At 42.8% G+C, this 23,056-nt stretch overlaps 1 protein-coding gene across 1 annotated transcript; it reads left to right on the top strand.

The window, feature by feature from the left end:
- Positions 1–880: 880 nt before the first annotated feature.
- Positions 881–18,280, top strand: AP1S3 (adaptor related protein complex 1 subunit sigma 3). Its single transcript, XM_051626384.1, has 5 exons — positions 881–958; positions 14,358–14,536; positions 15,719–15,827; positions 16,786–16,923; positions 17,803–18,280. Exons 1-5 carry the CDS (start codon positions 956–958, stop codon positions 17,836–17,838), a joined length of 465 nt encoding a protein of 154 aa, XP_051482344.1. The 5' UTR covers positions 881–955; the 3' UTR covers positions 17,839–18,280.
- Positions 18,281–23,056: the final 4,776 nt, after the last annotated feature.

Here is a 23,056-nt window from a genome sequence, read left to right as displayed (position 1 = left end):
GAGCAAATGGGAACCGTATGCTGGGTCCTGACACACCGTGCTCAGGGCTATATGCATAAGTCTCTCCTTTATACTACAAACATGGGACTTAAACGTACTAACTCTTCTAATTTTATGCTCATATGGTAGTTTGCATCTGGACCAGACTCCTGGTAAGAGCTTGAGAAACCTTAGGCCTGGATTTAGAGCTTTTGATTCAAGTGCCGGGTCTGTGGATGTTGCACATTGTTTTGGCACCAGTTGCTTATCAGCAAATCCCTGCCAGAGGTTACAGGGATTTGCTGATCTACTGGCGGAGCAGATGATGTCTTGCTCTCTCATCCAGCTCTGTCAAAAGCACAGGTTAGCAAAGCCCAGCCATTTACGGTATTTAAACTATTCGGGTTTCGTTTCGATGGAGATGGGCTGCAGAGCAATCGTGCCTGAAGCTCTGCCGGGCCGTCTGTAGCGCCCGAGTGCTTGTGAGGCAGTAACTAGAGCCGATGGAGGACACGAACTGCTTTTCTTTATTAAACTCAGGTTTCGCTGTGGCAGGAAAGGTGCCCTTGAAGCGGGTAACGCGCATACAGGTGACAGCTGGGGTCATCCCGTGTGCGGGCAGGGTCTCTTCGTCCCTGCCTGTCCCTCGCTGCCCAGGAAGGGAGTGGGGAGCGGGGAGCGGGGTGCGGGCCGCCGCTCCTTCTCACACTCCACGCCTCGCCCCGTTCCCCGCAAGGTGCCCCGGCCCCCGCAGCGAGCCCCGGGCCGCCTCGCCCCGTTCCCCGCAGGCTGCCCCGGCCCCCGCAGCGGGCGGAGCCGCCCGGGAGTCCCTGTCGGGGCATTGTGGGAAGGCGCGGTGCGGGGCCTCACCTGGCGCGGGGCGGGGAGGGAGGCAGGGCAGGGCAGGGCAGGGGGGAGGCGGCCGGCAGCCAGCCGGGCCGGGCCGGGCCGGCTCCCATCCCGCCGCCGCCGCGCCATGGTAAGTGGGCCGGGGCAGCCGGACTCGGCCAGGGCCGGACGGCACCCCCAGCCCCGCCGCCACCGCCTTCCTTCCCGCGGGCCCGCGGCCGGGCAGCGCCGGAGCCCCTCGACGGGGCTGGGCCTCCCCGGCGGGCCGGGCGGGCAGCGGGCGGAGCGGGGCTGCTCCGTTCCCCTTGCACCCGCGGGGATCGGGTTCCTCTGGCCGCAGCCGAGCCCCGGCGCTTGGCCGAGGGAGACCCTGCGCGGGGCCAGCCTGGACGTCGCTTTCCCGAGAGCCCAAAGCAAACAGAGATGTTTGCGAGCCGCCTGGGAAGGCAAAGTCCCCGCCGAGCCATCCCAGCAGCCCTGCCTGCGGTGCCCGGGGAGCGGGCCGGTCCCGGCGCTGGGCGGCAGCGGCTGCTTGGTCGTGGGGAAACTTTATTTGAGAAATGGTTTTGCCGGAGTAATCCCAGTTGGCTTTAAATAGAGGTAAAATGCGTTCTTTTACAAAGTGCCGGCCAGCCTGCCTGCTAGGGCCGTGCTGGCTGCTGCGAGAAGCCGAAATGCTGTTGCCAAGGAGGTTTCAGCAAGGCTTGTACCTGTTTTGAGGAAATGAAAGCACAGCTCTTTTGCTTTCTGTTTTCCGACCCATGGGGTGAGCTTGGGTCGCACTGGTCGCCTTTTGTAGCCAACCAGGAAAACAAGGCTTTTACACGGAGCAGTTTTTTGAAGTCTTCCTGTAACTTGAGGAGCTGAGGATCAGGTCAGCTCCAGTGGCCTGGAGAAGGACCGAAGGTGGTTTCATGTGGATCTGTGTCTCTGCTGGCTCTGGTGTCAGAGCCGGGCAGTGTTGGGCAGTGGGTTTTCTTGTGACAGGAGCTTTGGGAAGAGCTTTTCCCCATGTGTATAGTGTGGTGACAGGTAAGTGGAGAGCTTGGGCAGCAGCCTTGCCTCCAGCTTTGCTGTCTCTGCTCAGCTGCCTCATTGTAGGGAGGTTATAGGAACTTAACTCTGCTTTTCCATCAAGTAATGTGTCTGTGTGTGTCTGGTTCCTCATATGTTGTCTATTGGCGACCAGTCTGTGTGTCCACCCAGCTCCATGGCTGGGCAGAGATGGCAGCAGCAGCTCACTTCAGCTTGGAAGGGGCAGCAGCTCTTGAGGTTCAAGGGCTGATGGGCAGGATCCAGGGAGAGAGGCCCTTTGGTGCTGTGCTTGCTGGTGGTTTGCTGGTATCAGAAAAGGTTGCCGTGGTTATTCTCTTTTGTTAAGCACGATGACCAATATTCTCAGAATAATGGCTAGATTTTCCCCAAGGAGAGCTGTGGGCTCTCAAGCAGTAAGATGGTCAGTGATGCCTCCTAATTGAGAAACCATCTCACTGCTTGATAATTCAGACTTGGAGCAGGTTCTGCAAGCCTGCCCTGAGCCTCTTTCTTGCACAGTTTTGCCTGTTGTGTGCATCTGTAATGCCAGTTACTGGCAGTGCAGCTGACCAGAAGTCTCTCAGCTCCTTCAGCAGAGAGGCCAAGTGTTGTTGTTTGTCTCCATCCTCAAAGGCAGAGCTATGTTGTTTATTTTCAGTGGTTTAGCCAGAATGCTAAATATGTGTTAGTCTAGCGTATTTGTAAAGGTGTACCTGTCATTATGCTTGCAAATAGAGTATGCACAGTAATGAATCTGCAGATGGCTATGCAATCTCCATACCTTAAGTCGCCATATGGATATAACTTTCCTGGTTACACCCTGAGACAGCCTTACATGTCTGTTTCCCTTGGGTAGAGCTTATGTAAACAACTGGAGTTCCTATTTTACCCTTGAAGGTCAGTAATATGGGAGCTGATTTCAGGGAAACTGATCTCGGAACTCTCCCTGATTCACTTTACAAATGCCAGTTTTCAAAGCACTCACAGTGGTCCCAGGGGAGTGCTGCTTACAATAGTGCTACTTATTGGTAATTATTGGCAATTTGGAGACTGTCTGCAGCACTGATCGTTATAGTTTTATAAGGTGAGTGTGCATTCTTGCCATTAATTTTTTGTTCCCCTTTCTTGAGGTCATAGTACAAACCCTTGCTGGCGTTATTAGACTAACTAGTGCTGTCAGCCTTTCCCCATTCTCCTGCTGTAGAACCAGTACTGATGAAAGGGTGCTTTTGTCAGGGTACTCTTTCACTTAAAATTCCTCTGTCTGTCATCCAGTCTCTGTGAAGGGCTTGTTACACTGGGTTGTGTGTCAAGAAATAAGGGTTACTGGGTTACAAACCAAGAATAAGCCTTATTCAGGCTCAGGAGGAAAAAACTTTCAACAGGTCATTTGAACTCTCTGTAGATTGGTTCCTTGGGTTTGGCATGACATAGTTGTCCTTGCCACCTTTTTCTGTATTTTGAGATCTGAATGGAAGGTTCTTGTGTTTGTCTTAGCAGGAGGGCTGTTTCAATTGTTTGCTTTGTCACAGATTTCCAGGGAGGTTTCAGGAAAGAGTCTTTAGCAAAGCTAAAGCTGTAGTCTTTCATTGCCTTCAAATGTTGCAACACCTTGATCCTACTGCGACCTCAGTGTTTGCAGTGTTGCTTTCATGTCAGTGCATGGCTCTGCCTAACTTTGAGTGCAGAATTGATGCCTACATGGTAAAGGACCTGCTTCCCTTCTACCTGTGCTGCTCATCAGTACAGTGTGAAAAATTAGTACTTGGTGGGAATGATCTGAAACCCTGGAGAAAGACCACAGGAACCTCATTGGGCACAGGGGCTCTAACAGCATATTTGGCCTGAACAGAAAAGGAGTTGGCAAGCACTGTTTCCACTTAGCAAGGCATTTGACACCAGTCGCTGATCTAGAAGCTAGGTGGAAATAATAGTTGGAAGTGACTGCAGCTGCTGACACCTGCCTGGTATTTGGAAATTAACTCTCAGCTATTCTGAATGTTGTCCTTGCCAACAGTCTCGATGCTCTTAATTGTTAAAATAGGCAGAGAGTTGCAAAAGGTATTTTCAGTGGTGCATGGAATTTACTATCTACAGTTTGAAGAACAACTGTGTTTCTCCACTCCGTGATACAGCTGTCTGTCACCCTAGCAAAGGCAATGAACCTTGCCTCTAGGCATTTACCTCTGAAGGACAAGAAGGACAGCAGATTAGAATATGTGAGGAAAGGAGAGAAAATTTCAAATAAGTGATTCTTGTTTGAGGCGACATCCTACATGAAAACAAACAAAACCAACAAAAAAGAGTCCATGTGATATTTCTTTATTTATCATGTTGTGAACTATTAATGTGGGAGTAGATAATGGTGATGAAATGGTATCCTTTTTAGAAGACCCTCAATAAATGCATTTCTCATCTTGGAAAGAAATTACTATCGGGGAAGTGATGGAAATGCATGAAGTAATTAACACGATAAAGAATGGTTCTTAGAAGAAAAGTCAAGGTACATCCTGTGACATTTTTAGGCACTAAATGTAAAGGAAACAAAAGGGAATACTTTTTTCACACAATGGAGATGAATGTTCTTAATCTGCTGCCAAGGGTGCTGTGGGTGTCCTAATAGTTAGGCAGTGCATAGAGGATGGGTTGCCTGGATCCAGTTTCTGGCCCTGAATACTTAAACCTGTGGTTCCTGGAGGGGACAACCAGAATGATTTTACACATGCCCTGTTACTTTTGATCTCCCCTTCTTCAAGCTGCTCAGATCAGAGTACTGCTTAGGGGGTGATCCACAATCTGGTATTCATTTGTTCCCTGTGATTCAGTTGGACTTCTGAATACCATGCTATGGAGTTTACTGGAGAAAACGTTTTTTAGGGCTCTTCTCAGGAAGTCTGTAATCTCTGATTGTTGATGTGATCCTCTTCCAGTTTTGGATGTTCTCTCTGAAGTACTCAAAATCATGACAGATTTTCACCATTGCTCTGAACTGGCTGGCTGTGCAGTAATTGCAGTGCACATTTTGCTGTCTCTGGGTAATGAGCTTATTTCCAGAAAGAAAAATAAATGTTATGATAGATAATCTGCTGATCCTTTGCTGAAGTATTTTATTTTTATTTAATATCTTCACAAACAAATAAGGAAATTGGAGACATGTCTCAGAGCCAGGGGTTACTAGGATGTGGAGTGCCTGGAAGGCTTTGGAGAAAGCCATGGGCATCTGGGTAGGGAAATGCAGGAAGAGAGCTGGAAGGGTCATGGGCAGCCTGGGCTAGGAGGAGGCATGAAAATGCTACCAAACACGTGGACCATGAAAAATACTTGCTGATTTTCTGTATCTTTAACTGCTTCAAAGTCCCATTCTCTATAAGCCATGCCCTAGAACTTCAGCCTTCTGAAGGCATCAGATAAGTGCAAGAGCAGCAAAGGGGCAAAATTATGAAAGTACTGAGGAAACTGATGGGTCAGGGAGGGCAGGTAGAGATGCTCTTCCCTGAAGTACTTACAAGATACATGCTTTGGCATATACGTCAGGCTTTTAGGTGAGCCCCTTGTAGTCTTTCCAGTGATGCCTAAATTAAAACCATACTGCTACTCCAAAAAGAATTCTTTCTGTACCACATATGCACAGCTACTAATTACTATCCCTGTCCATTCATTTCCTTACTGTCCTATTCCTACAGGCTGTCATCTGCATCTTCTTGGCTTCTTTGGCTGAATGCTTTCTTAAGTGGCCACCCCTGGGCCTTTGCATTTTTGCAAATGTTGCAGTTTAGAGAGGTGCAAGAACCAGTCTTGGAATATAGCATTGAGTCACTGAGGTAGGATGGGAAAGCAAAAATATTTGTGTGTTTGGAGGCAAGCTTGACGTGCCCTTCTGGCCAAACATGTCTTTCTAGGTTAGTATGTCCTGAATTTATGTTTCTCGGTATCACAGAGGTAACCCCAGGTGCTGTATGCACCAATCTTTTTCTTTGCCAACTTGCTTCATTTGTGTAGGTTGTCCATCTGCTATCCTCTGTCCAGACCTGATAAGAGATGGCATTGAAATCCCTCTTCACTAGCCAGTAGATGCCTGTTGTTGCCCTGCTGCTTGCTTTTCGAGCTTGAAGGTAGTTCTTCTCAGATACTTTAATTTCTCAGTGGCTTGATAACCAACACAGGAACTCCTGCATGGTCATCACCCTTTGCTTAGTCCCCTGAGGCAAGCGATAGACACAAACCACAAAGGAATGAGAAACTGAATCATTTTTGTTTGAAGAAAATGTAGTTGTGCCTTTGTCTTGGAATGCTGCATGCTGTAAGGAGGACATGTAGTGCTGGATGAGTGTCTGCCTGTCTGCTCCAGAAAAGCCATGGGAATGGCTACATGGAACTGCACAACTCAACAGCCACCCAGCTCAGGGGATGGGGATGAGGAAGGCAGCAGTACCTCAGGTATCTCCTTTCCTCCAGGTATCATGACAAGACCCAGATGAATAGCAGAATTAATTTTTGATCCATTTTTTCATTCTGGATGCTAAATTTTGGGCCAACATAAAGCATTTTGTGAGATCCTGTGGTCTGGCACTTCCTTCTGTAAACAATGGTTGCTTCTTTTCTGTTTAGGTTATCAGATCCATGTTGGTTTTTAACCTTAATGAAAATACGCCATTTAAAAAGGAATATTGCTAATTTCTCCCTTGAAAATGCCTAAATGAAACACTTCAGTGTTTAAAAAATATTACTCCTATGTTCTTTCAGGATCATTCACAAATGTGATCCTAACTCACATGTATCTTCAGTCCTTCCAGAGCTCAGGTTTTCTGTGAGCATCTTTATTGGGGGCTTGAGGAATGAGTGTGAAGCTGCTGCAGACCTGCAGTGTCCCTGGGCAGGAACACTATCTGTCAGCGAGCCAAGGAGCCAGGGCAACTCCTAACCTTCTGGTGTGCACACCCTGTCCCAGAGCAGACGTTTTTAACTTTGCTCCTGGAAAGGTCAGAGGCAAGGGAAGGGCACTGCAGTGCCTTCGCATAGCAGGGCTTTGCAAATACCTGATAAGACACACTGGAAATGAGAATAAAAGAGCCTGCACCTTTGCCAGAGTCCTTTGAGCTAGATTTTATCTCTGTTTCTCTGCCAGATGTTCAAGGAGTGGACAGGGAAAAAGGTTTTTTGTGACTGTAAAACACATTGGGGCTATAGTGAATCAGAGGGAGCTCTCAGCAGCTTGTTCAGCCTCTTCCCTGGTCTCCTCCTTAGAGTAACCTCATGAAGATTTCCACTGCCTCCCAAAAATATATAAACAAAACCACCACTGAGAGCCCAGCCCGGGAGGCAGCAGGGATGTGATTACCTAGTTAATAACTGGTCTGAGTGTCTTCAGCTTGCTCTGCTTTCAGTAAGGTCAGCCAGCTAGCATCCGTGCCACCATCTGTCCCCAGCAGTCCCTGCTTCACAGGGCTGCTGTGTGATCCCTGGCCTGCTCTCAAACTGCAGAGTGTGAGACAGGTCTTACGCAAACTCCCCTCCTGGATCTGTTCTTGCTTATTGCCTAGAAATTGGAGCAATTCCACTGGCAGGAACAGATTAAGAAAATGGAGAATAATCATCTTCTGTAAAAGATGGATGTTGTTGCCTGCATCTGCCTCCTAGGAGCTACCTGGGAAAGCTGAGCTGCCTCTCCTCTCCGGAGAGGTGCTGGGAACGCGGCTTTGCTGTTGGTGGGATGCCCGGCAGCCTGCGAGGGGGAGGCAGAGGCACAGGCATGCTGTGCTGTAGGGAGGGGGTTGTTGCAGGAATGCCACCAGTGCATGAGAAATGAGCCAAGGTCGGGAAGACCAGACCTGCTGGAGGCAGCGATAAGCAGGAGCAAAGCTGGAGGGAGGTTGTGGGGCACTTACGGCTTCCATTGACTTTCTTTTCTGATCCCTAGGTAGGGATCACAAGTGGGGGGAGCTTCAAGATGTTTTTGGTTTAGAACCTGAGCTCAGCTATACTGTTTTGATTACAGTTTTATTTAACTCATGTGAGGCTGTCAAGTAGGTTCTTGGCTGAATCAATCCTATATAGTGTAAATATCCCTTAAATGCTAGTGTGCTGGTCAATTTAAAATCTTCAGTAATAGGATAAGGCTGACTTCTGCATCATGAAAAGCATAAAATCAATGTGTAACTCTAGTCACGTGTCGCTATAATGATCTGGCACAGCTTTTATTGCATGGACTTTGGATGTATTGTTTAGGGGAAATTGTTCAGAAATGCTCCTAATGGAGATGAAGAGAGAAAGTATTCTGTGCCAGTTAGGCAGCAATACACTACTTGGTTACTTTTGTGCTGCTGTTTTTTCATTTACTTTTCCTTTTCTTACTTGCTTACATAATACAGACTATCTATGTTTTAAATTTTAAAGCTGAGATTCTGCAGTATTTCACAAACATCTGTCAGCTTCTGTGCTGCCATGAGTAAGTTTTAGTAACAGGGTAAATGAATATTTGTTTTAATCAAGTAGTCTGTTTCTTGGATTTTACATAATTGCTTTAAAAGTCCCTAAAATCCTAAAAGGTATGTATTAAAGGTTGATTACCAGGGGGGGACTTTGCACAGGAGCAGAATACCAGCATAACTGTACTTGCATGTCATGTTATTCTGGATCTTCCTAGTGTGGCTAGACTGTTAATCTGTTAGGTCAATAGTTGTCTATTTGGTACGTCTTTCTCATTTCACCCTGCAATGCCTGGCATTCCAAACCGTCTGTTTGCTCAGAGTAGCTATTCATTTTTTCTTGGAAATACTTCAATATTTACTCTTCTCCCTTCATAAAAACTCAAAGCAAAAACTGAAAGGAGTTTTTTATTCTTGAAATGTTTTGGATCAAAAAAAGAATCAACTAATGACTAGAATAATTTGGATGGCCAGACTTTTTAAAATAAATATTTAATGACAATAGGTCTTGTTCATTTTCAGGCATAATGTAAGAATAAGTGCTAATAAAAAGATTCTGGACAGCTGTCTGTTTTGGGAAGGACATTCTTTCATACTGGAGGAAACCATGACAAACAGTAAAACATAAGCAGAATGTGGACTCAGCTAGACTAAAGCAATGCCAGAAGATCAAGCAGACTTCAAGAAAGTCAGAATAAGTGAAAGGAGAATTTTATGATAAAAAGTTGCTGCTTTTCAACCAGGTACAGCCAGTCAGTCTGGTTTTCCCCAGTCTTCTGTCAACAGCTGTTGTCATGTCAGCAGCCAAAGCTGTGGCTTTTTTCATCCCATTTCCCTTTTTATGTGGTCCTTGAGTTTTTCTTTATTAGCATGTCATATATTGCCTGTTGCCCCAGTGGCAGCAGCAGGCTTAAATGGAAAGTTTCTCAGTTGTGCCAGGCTGTCTGGTTGAGGATACTAATGCCTAATTTGCAAATTTTAGTTAACTTGTGAATTTTAGGAATCTCTCTTTTATAAAAGATTTGATTCAGGGTGGGGGGGCTCATAACTGAATTTGGAAAGATTAGAGCTGAAGTGGAGTCTAAACCTAAGTTCTGCTGAAGCAACAGGGCTGCCTAGCTGAGCAAATCCTTGCACAAACCAAGCACCCAGGAAAGAAAGAGAAGGATCTTTGCTTTTCACAGACTCCCAGCTGCCATGTCCTATTCAGCCTTCCCTCCCCTTAGGCTCACTGGAGTCCTCCCATTTCCCTGTCCTCCTCTCCCACCAAGGAACCTGGAACAGCCAGATGCCACAGAACAGGTTTGAAACCAGTCTGCAAATGTTATGCAGGTTGAATTACGAGAGGAGGAGAAGTATTCCTAGCACAGGTTCTTCTCACAGAAGGATGAATTAAAGCCTCTGTATTGACCTCTGGAGTTCACCTCACAGGAAGAAATGTGGCATCTTTTCCATGTCTATGTCATTGTGTGGCTAACCTGGAGAATCAGCATTCTGGGAGTCAGCAAAGTCGCTTTGTCTTCCTGTGTAGTCTTTATTTGATATCCCTACAGGTGGTTTTTCTGTATGTACTAGAATATAGTCTGGAGTCCTTTAGCCAGTTGTACTAAATGTTGCAGTACAGATTAGGTTAAGTTTTAAAACCTCTGTAAGAGCTACAGGTGATCAGAGTTTGAAACCAGTGAGCCAAGTGTGACGTATTTGATAGGTCTGGAGTGTGAAATGGCCAAATACAGGGGAAAGCTGCACCAAAGGGGACCTCCAGTCTTGGCAGGGAACAGTCCAGAAGACAAGCTTGGGTGAGCTGCTTATCAGATCATAACAGCCCATTAGTGAAAGGAGGGAAAGGTCTCCCAAGGAAGGTGAAAAAAATCACAGTGTGCATTAATTTTACATATTTTATTTATATTTGCTGTTTGTGAAGTAAGTAGAATTTAATGTATTTTATATTTTTAACATCTGTTCTCTTTACTGTTAAATTACTGCATGTTGAAGTCCACTATTTGATTTTTTGTAACCCTGAAATTCAGGGTGTTTGCTATCCTGGTAGAGGCTTGTAGATCCCAAGAAAACAGAAGGCCCCGTAACTTTCCAACCTGTTCTATAGCTTGCAGTTGATAGCTGCAGTTGATTCAGAGATGCATGGGGAGGGGATAGAGTTCAGGTTTAGAAATCTGGTTTAAATGCTTGATTTAAAACCCAAACCTCACACTGTTTTTCCAGCTAGAAAATAATTACCTGCAAATAGAAAATGCAGTCATTTAGGCTGCTTACTGACGTTTATGGAGATAATTTTGCACAGTCCTGTAGGTTGTTGGGTCTGATGCAGTAAAACAAGCTAATAAAATTAAACTCAGCTCCCAGACTAAAGCTTGTCTCCTACAGACTCTGCATGTGCAGGCAGCCGATGCTCCCACAGGAACTGCCCTCCTCATCCCTACCCACTCAGGCTTGGACCTAAAAATTCCCTCTGGCGTCGCCCCTGGGTCTGGTGATTGTTAGTCACAGTCAGTGCTCTAGAATGGGAGGAAAGGAAGGCAAACACCCTGCTTCAGAGGTATTTTGCTCTAAGCAAGTCATTTGCCTTTGTTTTCCTCTGGAATTAGAACTTTTAAAGATGAGTAGAACATTGCAGGATCATCTACTTCTATTTGCAGTCTGGCTGCTGAAAACCAATCAAAAATTCCTTAATCAACATCCATGTTGTCATTAGCACTATAGGAAGGCAAATAAGTTCACACAGCCAAAGAGCAAGGAACAGATGAGCTGTTAGATGTGTTTATGCAGTACTTCCAACATTTCCAGGTTTATTGGTGCATCAGAATCTTTCCAGAAAGCTGTAATGAGCAGAGCTAGAAGGGGAGAGAGGATTGTGTTGTATCATGTCAGTGTGGCTGGGCAGAGTGAAGCTGAACTGAAGGAAACAGCATCTATAGCAGTTGGATGCCTAAGTCTTACAGGAATTATGCCGTTTAAGCTCTTGAGAATGTAATACTATGTATCTCCTAGAGAGTTCCCCAGATTGAATGGACTTAGGAAAGGAAAAAGAGGGAAAAAACAGGTTTGTTTTTTTTTTTCCTTAGTATTTGCAACTTCTACATGGTTTAGTTACAGGAGCTCTCAGTTTGCCTATAATATGTTTGTAGGCTTGAGGGTACCCTATTGTGCTGCACATGGTCAAATTAGAAACAGCCTGCAGTCTATTTCCTAGCTGTATATATTTCTATAATGGTAAAATTGCCTTATGGGTTATCAGTTATATTCTGCATATGAAGTTGTGTGGGTTGGGAGACGAAAAAGGATTTTTGAAGCTTGTATGTAAATATTGATGCATTTAAAATAATTAATGGGTATTTTCTGATTGCAAAGAATGTTGCCTCTGCTCATGAAATTGGTGATGAGATGGAGAGCAGCTTGCTTTCCTGTGTGTGAACCTTAGCATCCTGAAGTAAACTGATCAGCAGAAAACAGTGGTCACATTCACACTAGTCCCTGGCTTGTTGGTATTTAACCTTTTAGAGGCATAAAGTTGCTCTCCTGGAGATAAATGTATGACTTAGAAACACTCACATTCAAGGTCTGTTTGGTCCAAGAGCTGAACCCAAACCGAAACACCCTTTTGTTATCTTTCCCTATTAAAGCACTGCAGGCAAATAGTAGTCATCCTGAGGATGTCTCAAACAGCACTAACTTGTTATGCTGAACGTGCTCTCATTTTTTGCTAGGGATTCATTGACTGATTCCCTGCATTTGCAATTGAGTCCGATCGTCCTCTCCTATCTGATTCACCATGTTTTTAGAAATTTGTATATCAAATAGCTGCTGCCTTGGCCTGATTGCTTGTAAATGGACCCTTGCTGACCTGCTGCTCCTATCTGCAGAACCTATGCTCTTATTTTCAAAAGACACTCATCTATACAAAGGCTTTGAAGTTAACATGCTGTGCAGCAAGCAAAATAGTCTTTCATCCATCCAGCTCCTTTCAGTGGACAAGTGTATGGACAGTAAGTGCTGTCCCTTCATCCACTGGGAAGGAGTAACCCTGACAGCTGGAGTATTACCATGTCAAAACCCAGCTGGTAATATGAACAGAGAAAGGCAAGAACATGATGCTTTCATCTTCTCTGTAATCAGGCCATGTGTACTGCCAGCAGCATAATTGTTTTTATTTAGCAAGCTCATCTGGAGAGTATTACAGGACTCAACACAAGACAGCTACAAATTCCTTGTAATTTTATCAAGCACATTAGACTAATGATGGCAAGAGCCATATTTCCAGCAGTAGATCCTGCCACAGGCAGATATGAATAAAACAGTCCATCTTTCCCTAAAATGATCCCACATTTGAAGTATTTCTCACCATAGTCAGAACTCTTCTCTCTGGATTACCCAACAACTATGACTTAACAGTTAAGGAATGGTTCTGAATTATGAATGAATGCAATGTTTAAAATCCAGTTGCCTGTTTTTCTGGTTTGTTTTTTGGGGTGTTTTTTTTACATAGAAGCTTCTCTGGTGTATTTCTCTGCTTGGACTTCACCAGAGCATAGAATGATTTTGTCTTTACAGAAATAGGCATTTTAATCTTGATAGTAATTGTGAACATTAACTTTATTCCTCACTGGGGAGTTGAAGTAATGTGGAAGTATAGGAACAGCAATAAGATGGAGTAGAAAACAAGGGAGAGAAGGGATTAGGCTGTAGATTGAGAAGCTACAGGGAAGGGTAAGGCTAAGCTAATGGAAGTGGGGATATGGCAAGGGATGTGCCTGCTCCTCTGTTAGGAGTTTGCAAGGACTGGGAGCAAGTGAGGAAAATGAGGCTTCTCTGCTTCTCCCTGGTCCTCCCAGCATCAAAAGAAGCCTTGTCTCTGTAGAGACAAGTGGGGTTGCCTGTCATCATGCACATGGCTCTGACTATGGTGAAACATCCTGCAAGTCCCTGACCTCCAACCATTGGTACTGGAGAGAAAAGCAATGGGGATTCCTGCCAAGAACAGGGCACTTCACAGTGTCTTCAGGCATTGGGAGCATCTCTGTCCCTGGTAGGTTTTTTTTTCCATTTAGCAGAGGAGATCCCGTTGAGATGGATGTCATCCTCAAACAGATTTCCTGCATTCCTAAAGCCATTTCCATGCTGCTGGTAGATGGCTTACTGTACTGCTTCAAGGCTTTGTATGGTCAGTTATTTTAATCTGCTAATGAAAGTATTTGTATAACTGTGAATCGATAGTTTTCTCCCAAAGGCCCATTGGCATTTAAGAGCTAGCACTTCTGTATTTCAATAATACTGCTAATGCTAAGCGTGAAAAAATAATGGGTCAAGCCATGTAAAATTATTACTAGCTTTAAAATTGAAATTTTAGAACAGTGCACATACCATGTTTTATTTAATGTAATATCCTTGGTCACTGAGGTCTGTCCTTTGTCATTGCAGTCATCTGTTTCATAATCTGGTGTTTTCTTTAGTAAAACAAATCAAGCTCCCTTTCCACAGCAGCTAATTTCTTCTGGTCCTATTAGCCTCGTCTAGGAACATGCTGCCTTCTTTGTGACCTGAAATAGTTCAGGTACCAAGGTTGTTAGTGATCATTGTTACTATTGTTTTTAGTCTTGTGCCACGCTGCATCCTTGATCTCTCTAGCCCTGTTGAATACAAATCTTTATTCCTTTGACTAAGGTGTCTCATCTTACTGGAGGAGGGGCTGAAGCCCTCTTCTCACCACTGCCAAGTAGTGATGCTCCTCCTCTTCCCCAGGGAGGTGGTGGAATAGGAAGCAAAGTTGCTGTTTGTGCAAGGTGAGGGAGGACAGGTGGAAGAGGATAAAAAGGGGATGCTTAGGGGAGAAGTGCCACAGGGAGGGGAGAGTTGCCAGGGCAAGAAAGAGGAGAGGAGGGATCTCTGTTCCCACACTCAGTCTCTCCAGACCTCCCTGACCTCACACCCAAACTTCACACCAGGACGGGAGATGCCATAGCTGAGAGCTCTCGGATTGCCAGTGCCAGGCAGAGGAATGCTTCTTCCCTAGCCGTGGCCCCAACATTAACCATGTTGCTCTGTTTACTCTAGATACACTTTATACTGCTGTTCAGTCGGCAGGGGAAGTTAAGGCTTCAGAAATGGTACACGACACTACCTGAGAAAGAGAAGAAGAAGATCATTCGAGAAATTGTCCAGATTGTTTTGTCTCGCAATCAAAAAACAAGTAGTTTTGTTGACTGGAAAGACCTCAAGCTTGTTTACAAAAGGTGTGAGTAATTTTATTAGAACATATAATTGCTATTCATATAAATAACATATGCTAGAAGAGGAAAAATAAAGGCTCACTTTAAGAAAAACAGCAAACAAAGCCCCAAGTGCTAGCTGAAGCCAGAAGGAGCTTGCCATCGGCAATCTAGCTGTGTAACAGCACAGTGTTCCTGGACAACTGGCAGAGTAAACAGTGGGGTGAAAAATGCTTGTACAATCTGTCAAATGAGGAAAAATGAGAGCAACCTCATAAGTATTAGCAATTGAAATTCTGTTAGAAGGCTGCAGGCCTCACCGCTCCTTCTAATTCCCCAAGGTAGCTTGCCCAGAGGCGTGCTGGGCTTTATCAGACTCTGTGGGAGGTTTCAGGGACTGTTCTGAGGCACTTGCAACGTCTTGTCAAATTTTATTTTTGCAATATTTGTTACCCTGGAAAGTGTTGATTCCCATTTCCTTTTCCAAACAAATGACCTGTCCCCAGTTACATGATGCTTAGCATTAACTGCCTGTTAATTCTTGTAAAGCTGTAGCACACAGTGTAACACACTACAAATTAAGCAGCATCTCCCATTTAGCCAAAATTGAGTTCCATATTGTGAAGTGATGCATGTAAACATCTGACCAGATGCTGTGGCAAGTTAGGCCTCCAACCACAGCATCACAGGGTTGAAGTGGATTGTTACTTTCTTCTTGGGCAGATTTAAACATAAAGTTTTGCTGCAAGTTAGTTATGAAGTTTGTTTGGTCTGAGCAGCTTCATGCTTTCTCTCCCTGTGTAAAACACTGTTAGTCATTTGATAGCCAGCAGGCTTGCTGAGATATAAATCCCTCCACTTTTATTTTTATTTTTTAATAAAGAGCAGTAACTCAATATACAGTTTAATTAACCCCATTACTGTAGTTCTATTGCAGGGAGTAAGGGAGACCTACTAATTTATTGTTTATTTTATTAAGACCAGTGTTGGGTATGTATCCCACTTTGCCAAGGTTAGTGTTTGTTTTTCTAACTAAATAATTTGCTTAAATCTGATCTTTTAAAGTGGGCTCTGGGACACTGTAAGAATGAAAGGCAATTAGAGACCAGATGAACATTTAATTGTCAATTGTGTGACTTCTAAGAGGTGAGCAGGGCACTGAGGATCCAGCTGTTCACTCTCACATTTTTGCCTGTGTTTCCCTAGGTATGCTAGTTTGTATTTCTGTTGTGCAATAGAAGACCAAGATAATGAGCTCCTGACATTGGAGGTCGTTCATCGATACGTAGAGCTGCTGGACAGATACTTCGGAAATGTAGGTTTCTCTTTCTCCCATGAACTGCATTCCTGGCTGTCTGATAAGCAGTTATCTGAAGCTGTTTTGTTTTGTTTCCATCTGCACTACTTGCCCTGTAGACTCTCTTAATCGAAATTAATAGCTAAAATAATTTATAAATAGTGCTGAAACTATCATAAAATTGTTTTTCCATCGTTTCTCGCCCCTCAAATTTATACTTGATAGTTTGTGTATCTTTCTTGGAATAGAATTTGAAGGGAAAGCTTGAGGAAAATTACTTAAAATAACACTGGGTGGTGGTACTTTAATTCTCTCTCCTGACCTTTACAGATACACTGGGTTTTGTTTGCTTCGTAATATTGTGTAATAACAAAGAACATCCAAAGAAGAAAAAGATAAAGTTGTGTTTGTTTGGGGTTTGTTTTTTTTTTTTAAAGAAAAGACTTGAGGAACATCCAAAGTCTTTCAGTGAGTCTTTAAAGACTACAAGAGACCCATCTTTTCTACTACTATATTTGAAAATATTCTTACTGCCTTAATTCATCTCTCATTTAAATCACTGTGCTGTGACTCATGTTTGTATGGCCTCAAAACAAAAGAGCAGCTGGTGACTGCAAGGTCACTAGGACAGGGGATTTGTCTTGCTCTGTGAAACTGTGCACAAACATATATAACCCACATTACAAGTGCTGTATTAAACCTAATAGAAGGTTAGTAGGCTAGGAAGTCAGCTTTCTTCTCTGAAAACCAGCGTGAATGTAGTGCCATATACAGCAAGGAGAATTAATATCTTTCCTGTAAGTCTGGGTTATATATGTGAAGAGACTACGTGCAGAAGCTGCAATATTACATACTATGCAGTACCTTCTTCTCCCTGCTACCTGCCACAGGAGTGCCTGTGTTGAATACATTTGATCATTAGTGCTTATAATGCTGTAAAAGTGATTTCAGTGTGGGTGTCCTTTTCCTCTGGCAGGTGTGCGAGCTGGACATTATCTTCAATTTTGAAAAAGCTTATTTTATTCTTGATGAGTTTATAATTGGTGGAGAGGTGCAAGAAACTTCAAAGCGGTCTGCAGTGAAAGCCATAGAAGACTCTGACATGTTGCAGGAGGTAAGGCAGAGGAAGACAAAAGGCAAACAACTCATCTTCCTACATCTTCTTTGTTTGACAGGAGCTTAAAATACAGCTAAGCACTTCCAGTACTTAATTACCCAAATGTGTCTTATCTTCAGTTTCAGTGGGTACAACAGTGCAGTTAGTGTAGCAGATACATAAACTTTCAGTGGATCCCTCTTGCATCTTGCAGAGTCATCTGGAGACTTCATGTGCTGCTGTTGCAATCTTCCAGTTTATCTGCTAGAGGTTTTGAGATATTATGTTAAGAATTAGCTTAAGACGTATCTCAGATATTTATATAATATAAGAACATAACCTAAGATTATATTTTATGTGTACATGTGTATATATAAATACAGAAAAAACTAATTTGTTTCACTAGTACATTGGAAACAGACAACTTGCTATTAACACTTAAAACTGAAGAGAGTATGTGCTGGCAAACTCCATGAACACCTGTGTAGTTTTTCTGCAGGGCACAGGTATGTAACCTTTATTGGGAACCCTGCAAGAATTCTCTTGTGCAACTTGCACCGTTGAGCCAGGAATGGGAAAAGCAGGTGAATGGGATTCATTTTTTCCTAGCTGGTGAAGGATCCATTATAATCCTCAAGGAAACTGCACACTGGTAAAACTGGCTAGGGACACTGTGAGTGGAACAGTTTTGCACAGTGGTCTGGCATTTGCACATGAAACTAAGCCAGCTGTGTACAAAGGCCAGTGAGTTTAGCCACAATCGTGGTGTGTCATGATTTGAAGATTAGATTCTAAAACACTGTTAAGTTTCTTAAGCAGAGCACAAGAAGGTTTGTTTGAATATTACTATGCTGCTCCGTAATGAATCAGTTGTTTCTTTCTTTCTTTCCCCCCTAGACAGTGGAAGAGTACATGAACAAGCCTGCATTTTAATGTTAAAAATGACCTGGAGAGAGAACTGCTGTATGCACCTGTAAAATGCACTTCCTGAAACTGCTTCCCAGTGTGCCAGATCCTCAGATACCAAAAACCAATAACTAGAGGGGTTTGTTTGTATAATGGTGAAGATGGTCAGCTCATGTAGCACAGGGTTTAACAATTCTGTACTTGCATTACTCTGCATACGAGTTTCTCAGAGTTGTTATTACCCTTAATCTAGTTTCTCTTCTTGCTGGACTACACACTTGTTTTGTACCATGTATTTTAGCTACAGGTTTTGTCATCATAAAATGTTATTCTTACAGTACTTTGAAGAGGTATTTTTACTAGTTTTGGTCCACTGCTGACCGTATGACTCTACTTTTGTACAAATGTCCATTATTTTGAATGTAATCATTATTCTGCTCTAATAATAATTTGTTTTCTAAAAGCCAAATTGTTGTGGGCTCTGATTTCACCAGCTTGTTTTGAAATATTAACCCATCTAGTATAAGAAGAAATGTGCTTTTCTTTGGGCTGCCCCCTTTATTCCTCCTGTCTTCCTCCTATTTTCTGCTCTACTCTGCTAATAAGACTGCTTGAACTGCTGCTAGAGTGCACTCCACTCCTCCATTTAATCTGGAAGACTGTTCTGACTTGAGATAGGCTTCTCCCAGATTTAATTAATCCTTTCTGCTGCTGCATGGGCCTGTTTCTGTCTTGCTCCTCATTTTCCTATCCCCTGCATACACCTCCTGAAGCTGAACAAAGGCTACAACCTTTGGAATCGTGCAGCTTGAGAGCAGGAGATACCCTGAAAAGAAGAAATTAGTCTTCAGGATTTTAGGGTGAAGATCATCTCATTTATCTTTTGGTATCCACCAATAACCATTTTTTCCCAGTAGAGTTTCCCAGTCCCAAACTAACACGCCTGTTGGGATGATCAGCTTTCTAGTAGTTGAACATGGCCCATTTTTTGTGAAAGTTAGACAATTTCATCAACCTTTTATAACTTTGCAAGCAGCACAAAGGGAAAAAGGGTCAAACAGCGGAGAGGAAAAGAATCAGCCAGGCTGTGCATATTGCTGTGTGTTATAAGACATTGTAGTGATGCGTGGCTCTCCATTGTGTGGGGAGCCAGGTATGTTAACTTGCCTTTCTGTCAGTGCAATTTTGGACTTTATAGACTGATTTAACTGGCTTCCTTAGATGATTTCCTCCTTTAACAGAATTCAAAGCTCGGGGAAATTCTGTGTATCTTAGCCTGCAACTCATTGATAGATGTTTTGCCTCTGTCAAATAATGAAATTATCCTCCATAACAATTAGTTATCAGACAAACATATCAGAATGATCCAAACACTGATTTGTATTTCCCTTCAACATACATGTTCTTTGATTTCTGGGATGTACAGGCAGTATTTTCCTTCAGGGATTTTTCTGATCTTTAAATGTCCTGCATGCTTATTTTTTAACTGCTCTTTCGTTCCCACTCTGTTTGTATGTTCCTGGAGGGGCGGGTTTTGGAGGGTGGGGGGAACTTTGACACAACATGACAACTTTGCTAATTGTCAGCTCACTTTTCTGCTTGTGTTATCTAGTCTGTTAGTAAAACTGCAACAAGCTGGTTCATAGCGTCATGCTGCTCTTTTTATAATTGCTTTATCCATCTGTTTTCTCTGCGTTGATGTCAAGGCATACTTCTGGTATTGAAAAAAGGGAAATTGCTGAAGGGCTTTTTAATCGATCTGAAGACATTCAATTTAATAGTAGATTAATGAAATTCTATGAGTTGTATATTATTTTCTCCTGGTTTGAAATGAAGTTTTTTAAAGTGGAGTGTTAAATTGATTAAGAAGCCATTTCAGAATGTGCAAAGAGGCTCTTTACTTTGGTAAGTGACTTCTATTCAGTGAAATCATCAGTAGTTTCATTTGCTTTTACTCTCTTTTGGAGCCATGCTGTGATTCTCTGACTCTTATGACTGTCATGTTGCTTGAAGTCTGGAGTGTATAAAAATAGGAGTTCCAAAAAGAAGGTATGAATAAGAATATGATAAGCCTGTTTTTTCACTTATTCTAAGAGCTGTAGGACGTCTTTCTCTCCCACTTCAAATGAAGAATTCCTTATAGAAAAAAATAATACATTAGATAGGGGAACCTATGCCAGGCATATCAATATAGCATCTGAAATGATGAACATTCCCTAACTTATGTATCCAGTGTCAGCTTGACAAGTGTGAAGGAATTAGTGTGGTTTCCTTGCCCTCGTGCAAAAGGTCATTGGAAAAAGCTGTGCCTGTTGTGCCAACTGCCTTTGTGTGACAAGGTTGGATGGAAAGTGTGTGTTAAGCACTCTGAAGAACTGCTAAATTATTTTTGTGCTCTAATATATCAACAGATTCCTCTTAATTTTACCTGTAGATGGGCTACACAAAGAAGGCAGGTGAACATTAGTTAATGTGACTTTTGCAAGCATCAGTCTGGATGTCTGGCATACATAAGGACAGACTGGTTTGAAACGTGGAACTTGTAGTTAAACTTTTTACAGCCTTTAGAGAGAAAGGGGTCACTCCCCTAAGAAGTGTTAAAATGGCATCAGCTCAACCCAACTCTTTCTCCAAAGGGAGGAAGTCCAAATTAAATGCAGTTATTGCTAGGTTACCTTAAGGTCACTGTCAAAATGCCCATCACTCCACCTGTGTGGAGCTCCATTGCCATCAACAGGCACCGATTAGTGCACCATGGAGTATAGCTCATCAGAAGATTTCTGTCTCTCTTCCTATCTTAGTTCTTTGATTTTTCTTAAAGCAGGAGATACATCTATCTTCGTAGATGTTCACAATCTCTCTGAAGCATTGCCCATTTCATTTGTGTTTGCTGTTGATGCTTCTCTTTCCAACCTGCCAGACTATCCTATGAAATGCTGAATGTCAAGTCTTCTGAGATTGCTTTATGAATTATTTTTTTTAAAGTATTAGAAAGCAGGTTCCTTAACATTTTTCCCAACCTCACTAAGATCTTTTGCAGTTATCTAAACTTTCACCTTGCTGATAAGCTTTAAGCACATATGTTCTAGTTTGCAAAATTGCATTTACTAAAATAACCATTAATCATGGTCATGTTGCTGGCCTAGATTCCCTTCCTTGCTGTCACCAGCTGCACCTAACAAAAAACTTCTCAGTTTTCTTATTAGCATCTCTGCCTGCAGGACTCTTACTGTGAAGTCACTGCTTGCCCATTGTGACAGGGCTGGTTCTCTGGCACACAACTATTTGCAGCTCTCGAGTTGTGATAACTATGAGCATATCATGGCAATTGAAAAGAGAGAGACAGACATTAGGCTGAGATAAAAATGTGTAATAATGTCAAAAGGAATATTAAAATTATGACGAATCATAGAATCATAAAACTATTCAGGTTGGAAAAGACCCTTGGGATCACTGAGTCCAACCATCATCCCTACTCTACAAAGTTCTCCCCTGAACCGCATCCACCAACACCACATCCGAACGACCCTTAATCATCATGAGTGAGAGGTAAGAGTGGCAGGATCTCACAGGATTAATAAAATCTTGTAATTTCTGTTTCTTTTTTTCATTGTGAATTTCTGAGCATTGTGCTTCATTAAAAGGCATCAACTCTTACAAATAACTGTAGGAAAATGGACATTGAGGTTACATCCCATCAGCCTTTGTTTAGCAAAAAGCCACTGTTGGACAGAGTAATGCTGTACTTGTGAAACAGTGAATTACTGTGGGTTTTTTCATTTATTCTGTAGTCCTTTCAATAGATAAAATATTTTTTATCCTCTGCTTAGCACGGTGTTGTATTGGAGTGACACAGATTGCAGTCAGGGCACAGGAGGGATTTGTTTATAAGGAAAGATTAGAAGAGTTTAACATGATGAGTGAGACTTTCAGAGATACCCAGAGACATTCAGGCAACAGTCTGCTTGAAATAACAAGTCTCAATACAGTTCACAGAGACAGAAAACTCCAGTCCATGCCTGTCCATGACATTCCCCTCCACCGAGAATGCATTTGAAAATATTTCTGCCAGCACAGCCCCTGTGTGAGGGGGATGTTGCTCTCACCCTGCATAGAATGACTAAACCCAGAGATCTCAGTTCTCCACTTAATCCCTATGGTGGGATTTTCATTATCTTTACCTGATGCCTTTATGAGCATGGAGTCTGCATCATCATCTTTCATCATTTCATTTCCTTTTTAGATGGCTGCCAAGAAGGTGTGAGCTCAGACCAGCTAAAAGCATCTTTCTGGGGAACTCGATGACGTTCCTGCTGAATTCAGTAGCGTGTGTGTTCCTGAGCAAGATCATACTACAAATAAAACAGCTTTTGATTTCAATGTCAGTTACGATTTTTTTTCATCAAGATGGCTGGTCTAGAGTGAAGCACAGTAAGAAAGTCTACAGCAGAAATAACAGGCTGTGCTGCAAGAGACTTAATGTTTGCTGTCATGGAAACCTGTTGCCTTGGAACATAACTAATGAGACCCAGGCTAAGGGAAAGGAAGAAGCCATTATTGAAATTTTAATTTAATGAACCCTAAGGAAGACCAGCAATATACCTTATCATAAATTATAGTTATTTCAAGTTCTGTTGTCTGATTCACTTAACCTTGTCTTTTTATTTACTGTTGTAACCACATGTTTTCATACAAAGAATGCTATGAAATAGTTCAAAGCTAATCCTTTGGCCATCTACAAATAAACAGCATCTTATTTGCATTCCCTTTTCCCAGTACCCTACAAAAGTTGTCCAACTTTTGTGGAAAGGACTGAAAATACACGTGGCTGGTCTGGAATGCCAGGTCCAATAAACCACGGAGTAGTTAGGAGTTTAGCTGAGCATTTTTGCCTTTAGTTGTAGTTGTATGCTTTAAAGACAGCCCAGGTATATAAGGTATGGAATGTTTAGGTGTACATATCCATATGAAAAATCTGCTTGCCCTTGTGTATCAGTGTGGTAAAACAGCTGCTCTCTACTGCTGATAGGAAATCTGTGGGGGAAACATCCAGAAGGTATCTTAGAATTTGCCTTACCATTCTGTCATCTTCTAAAATTCCCATTGGGAGTTTTCCTCTCTTGTAGAGCTTCTTGCTCCAAACCCAATACTTACAATTACACACCAGATTCTGCAATGGAGAATAAAGTGCTGATATTTTTTTCCTGCAAAAGTGTATTTTTTGTGTCGGTTGTAAAAAACCAAT

This window comes from Apus apus, chromosome 8 (assembly GCF_020740795.1).
Source record: "Apus apus isolate bApuApu2 chromosome 8, bApuApu2.pri.cur, whole genome shotgun sequence".
NCBI classification, from domain to species: Eukaryota; Metazoa; Chordata; class Aves; order Apodiformes; family Apodidae; genus Apus; species Apus apus.
Note: the sequence above shows the minus strand (reverse complement) of the source record. Positions and strands in the feature narration are given on the sequence as shown.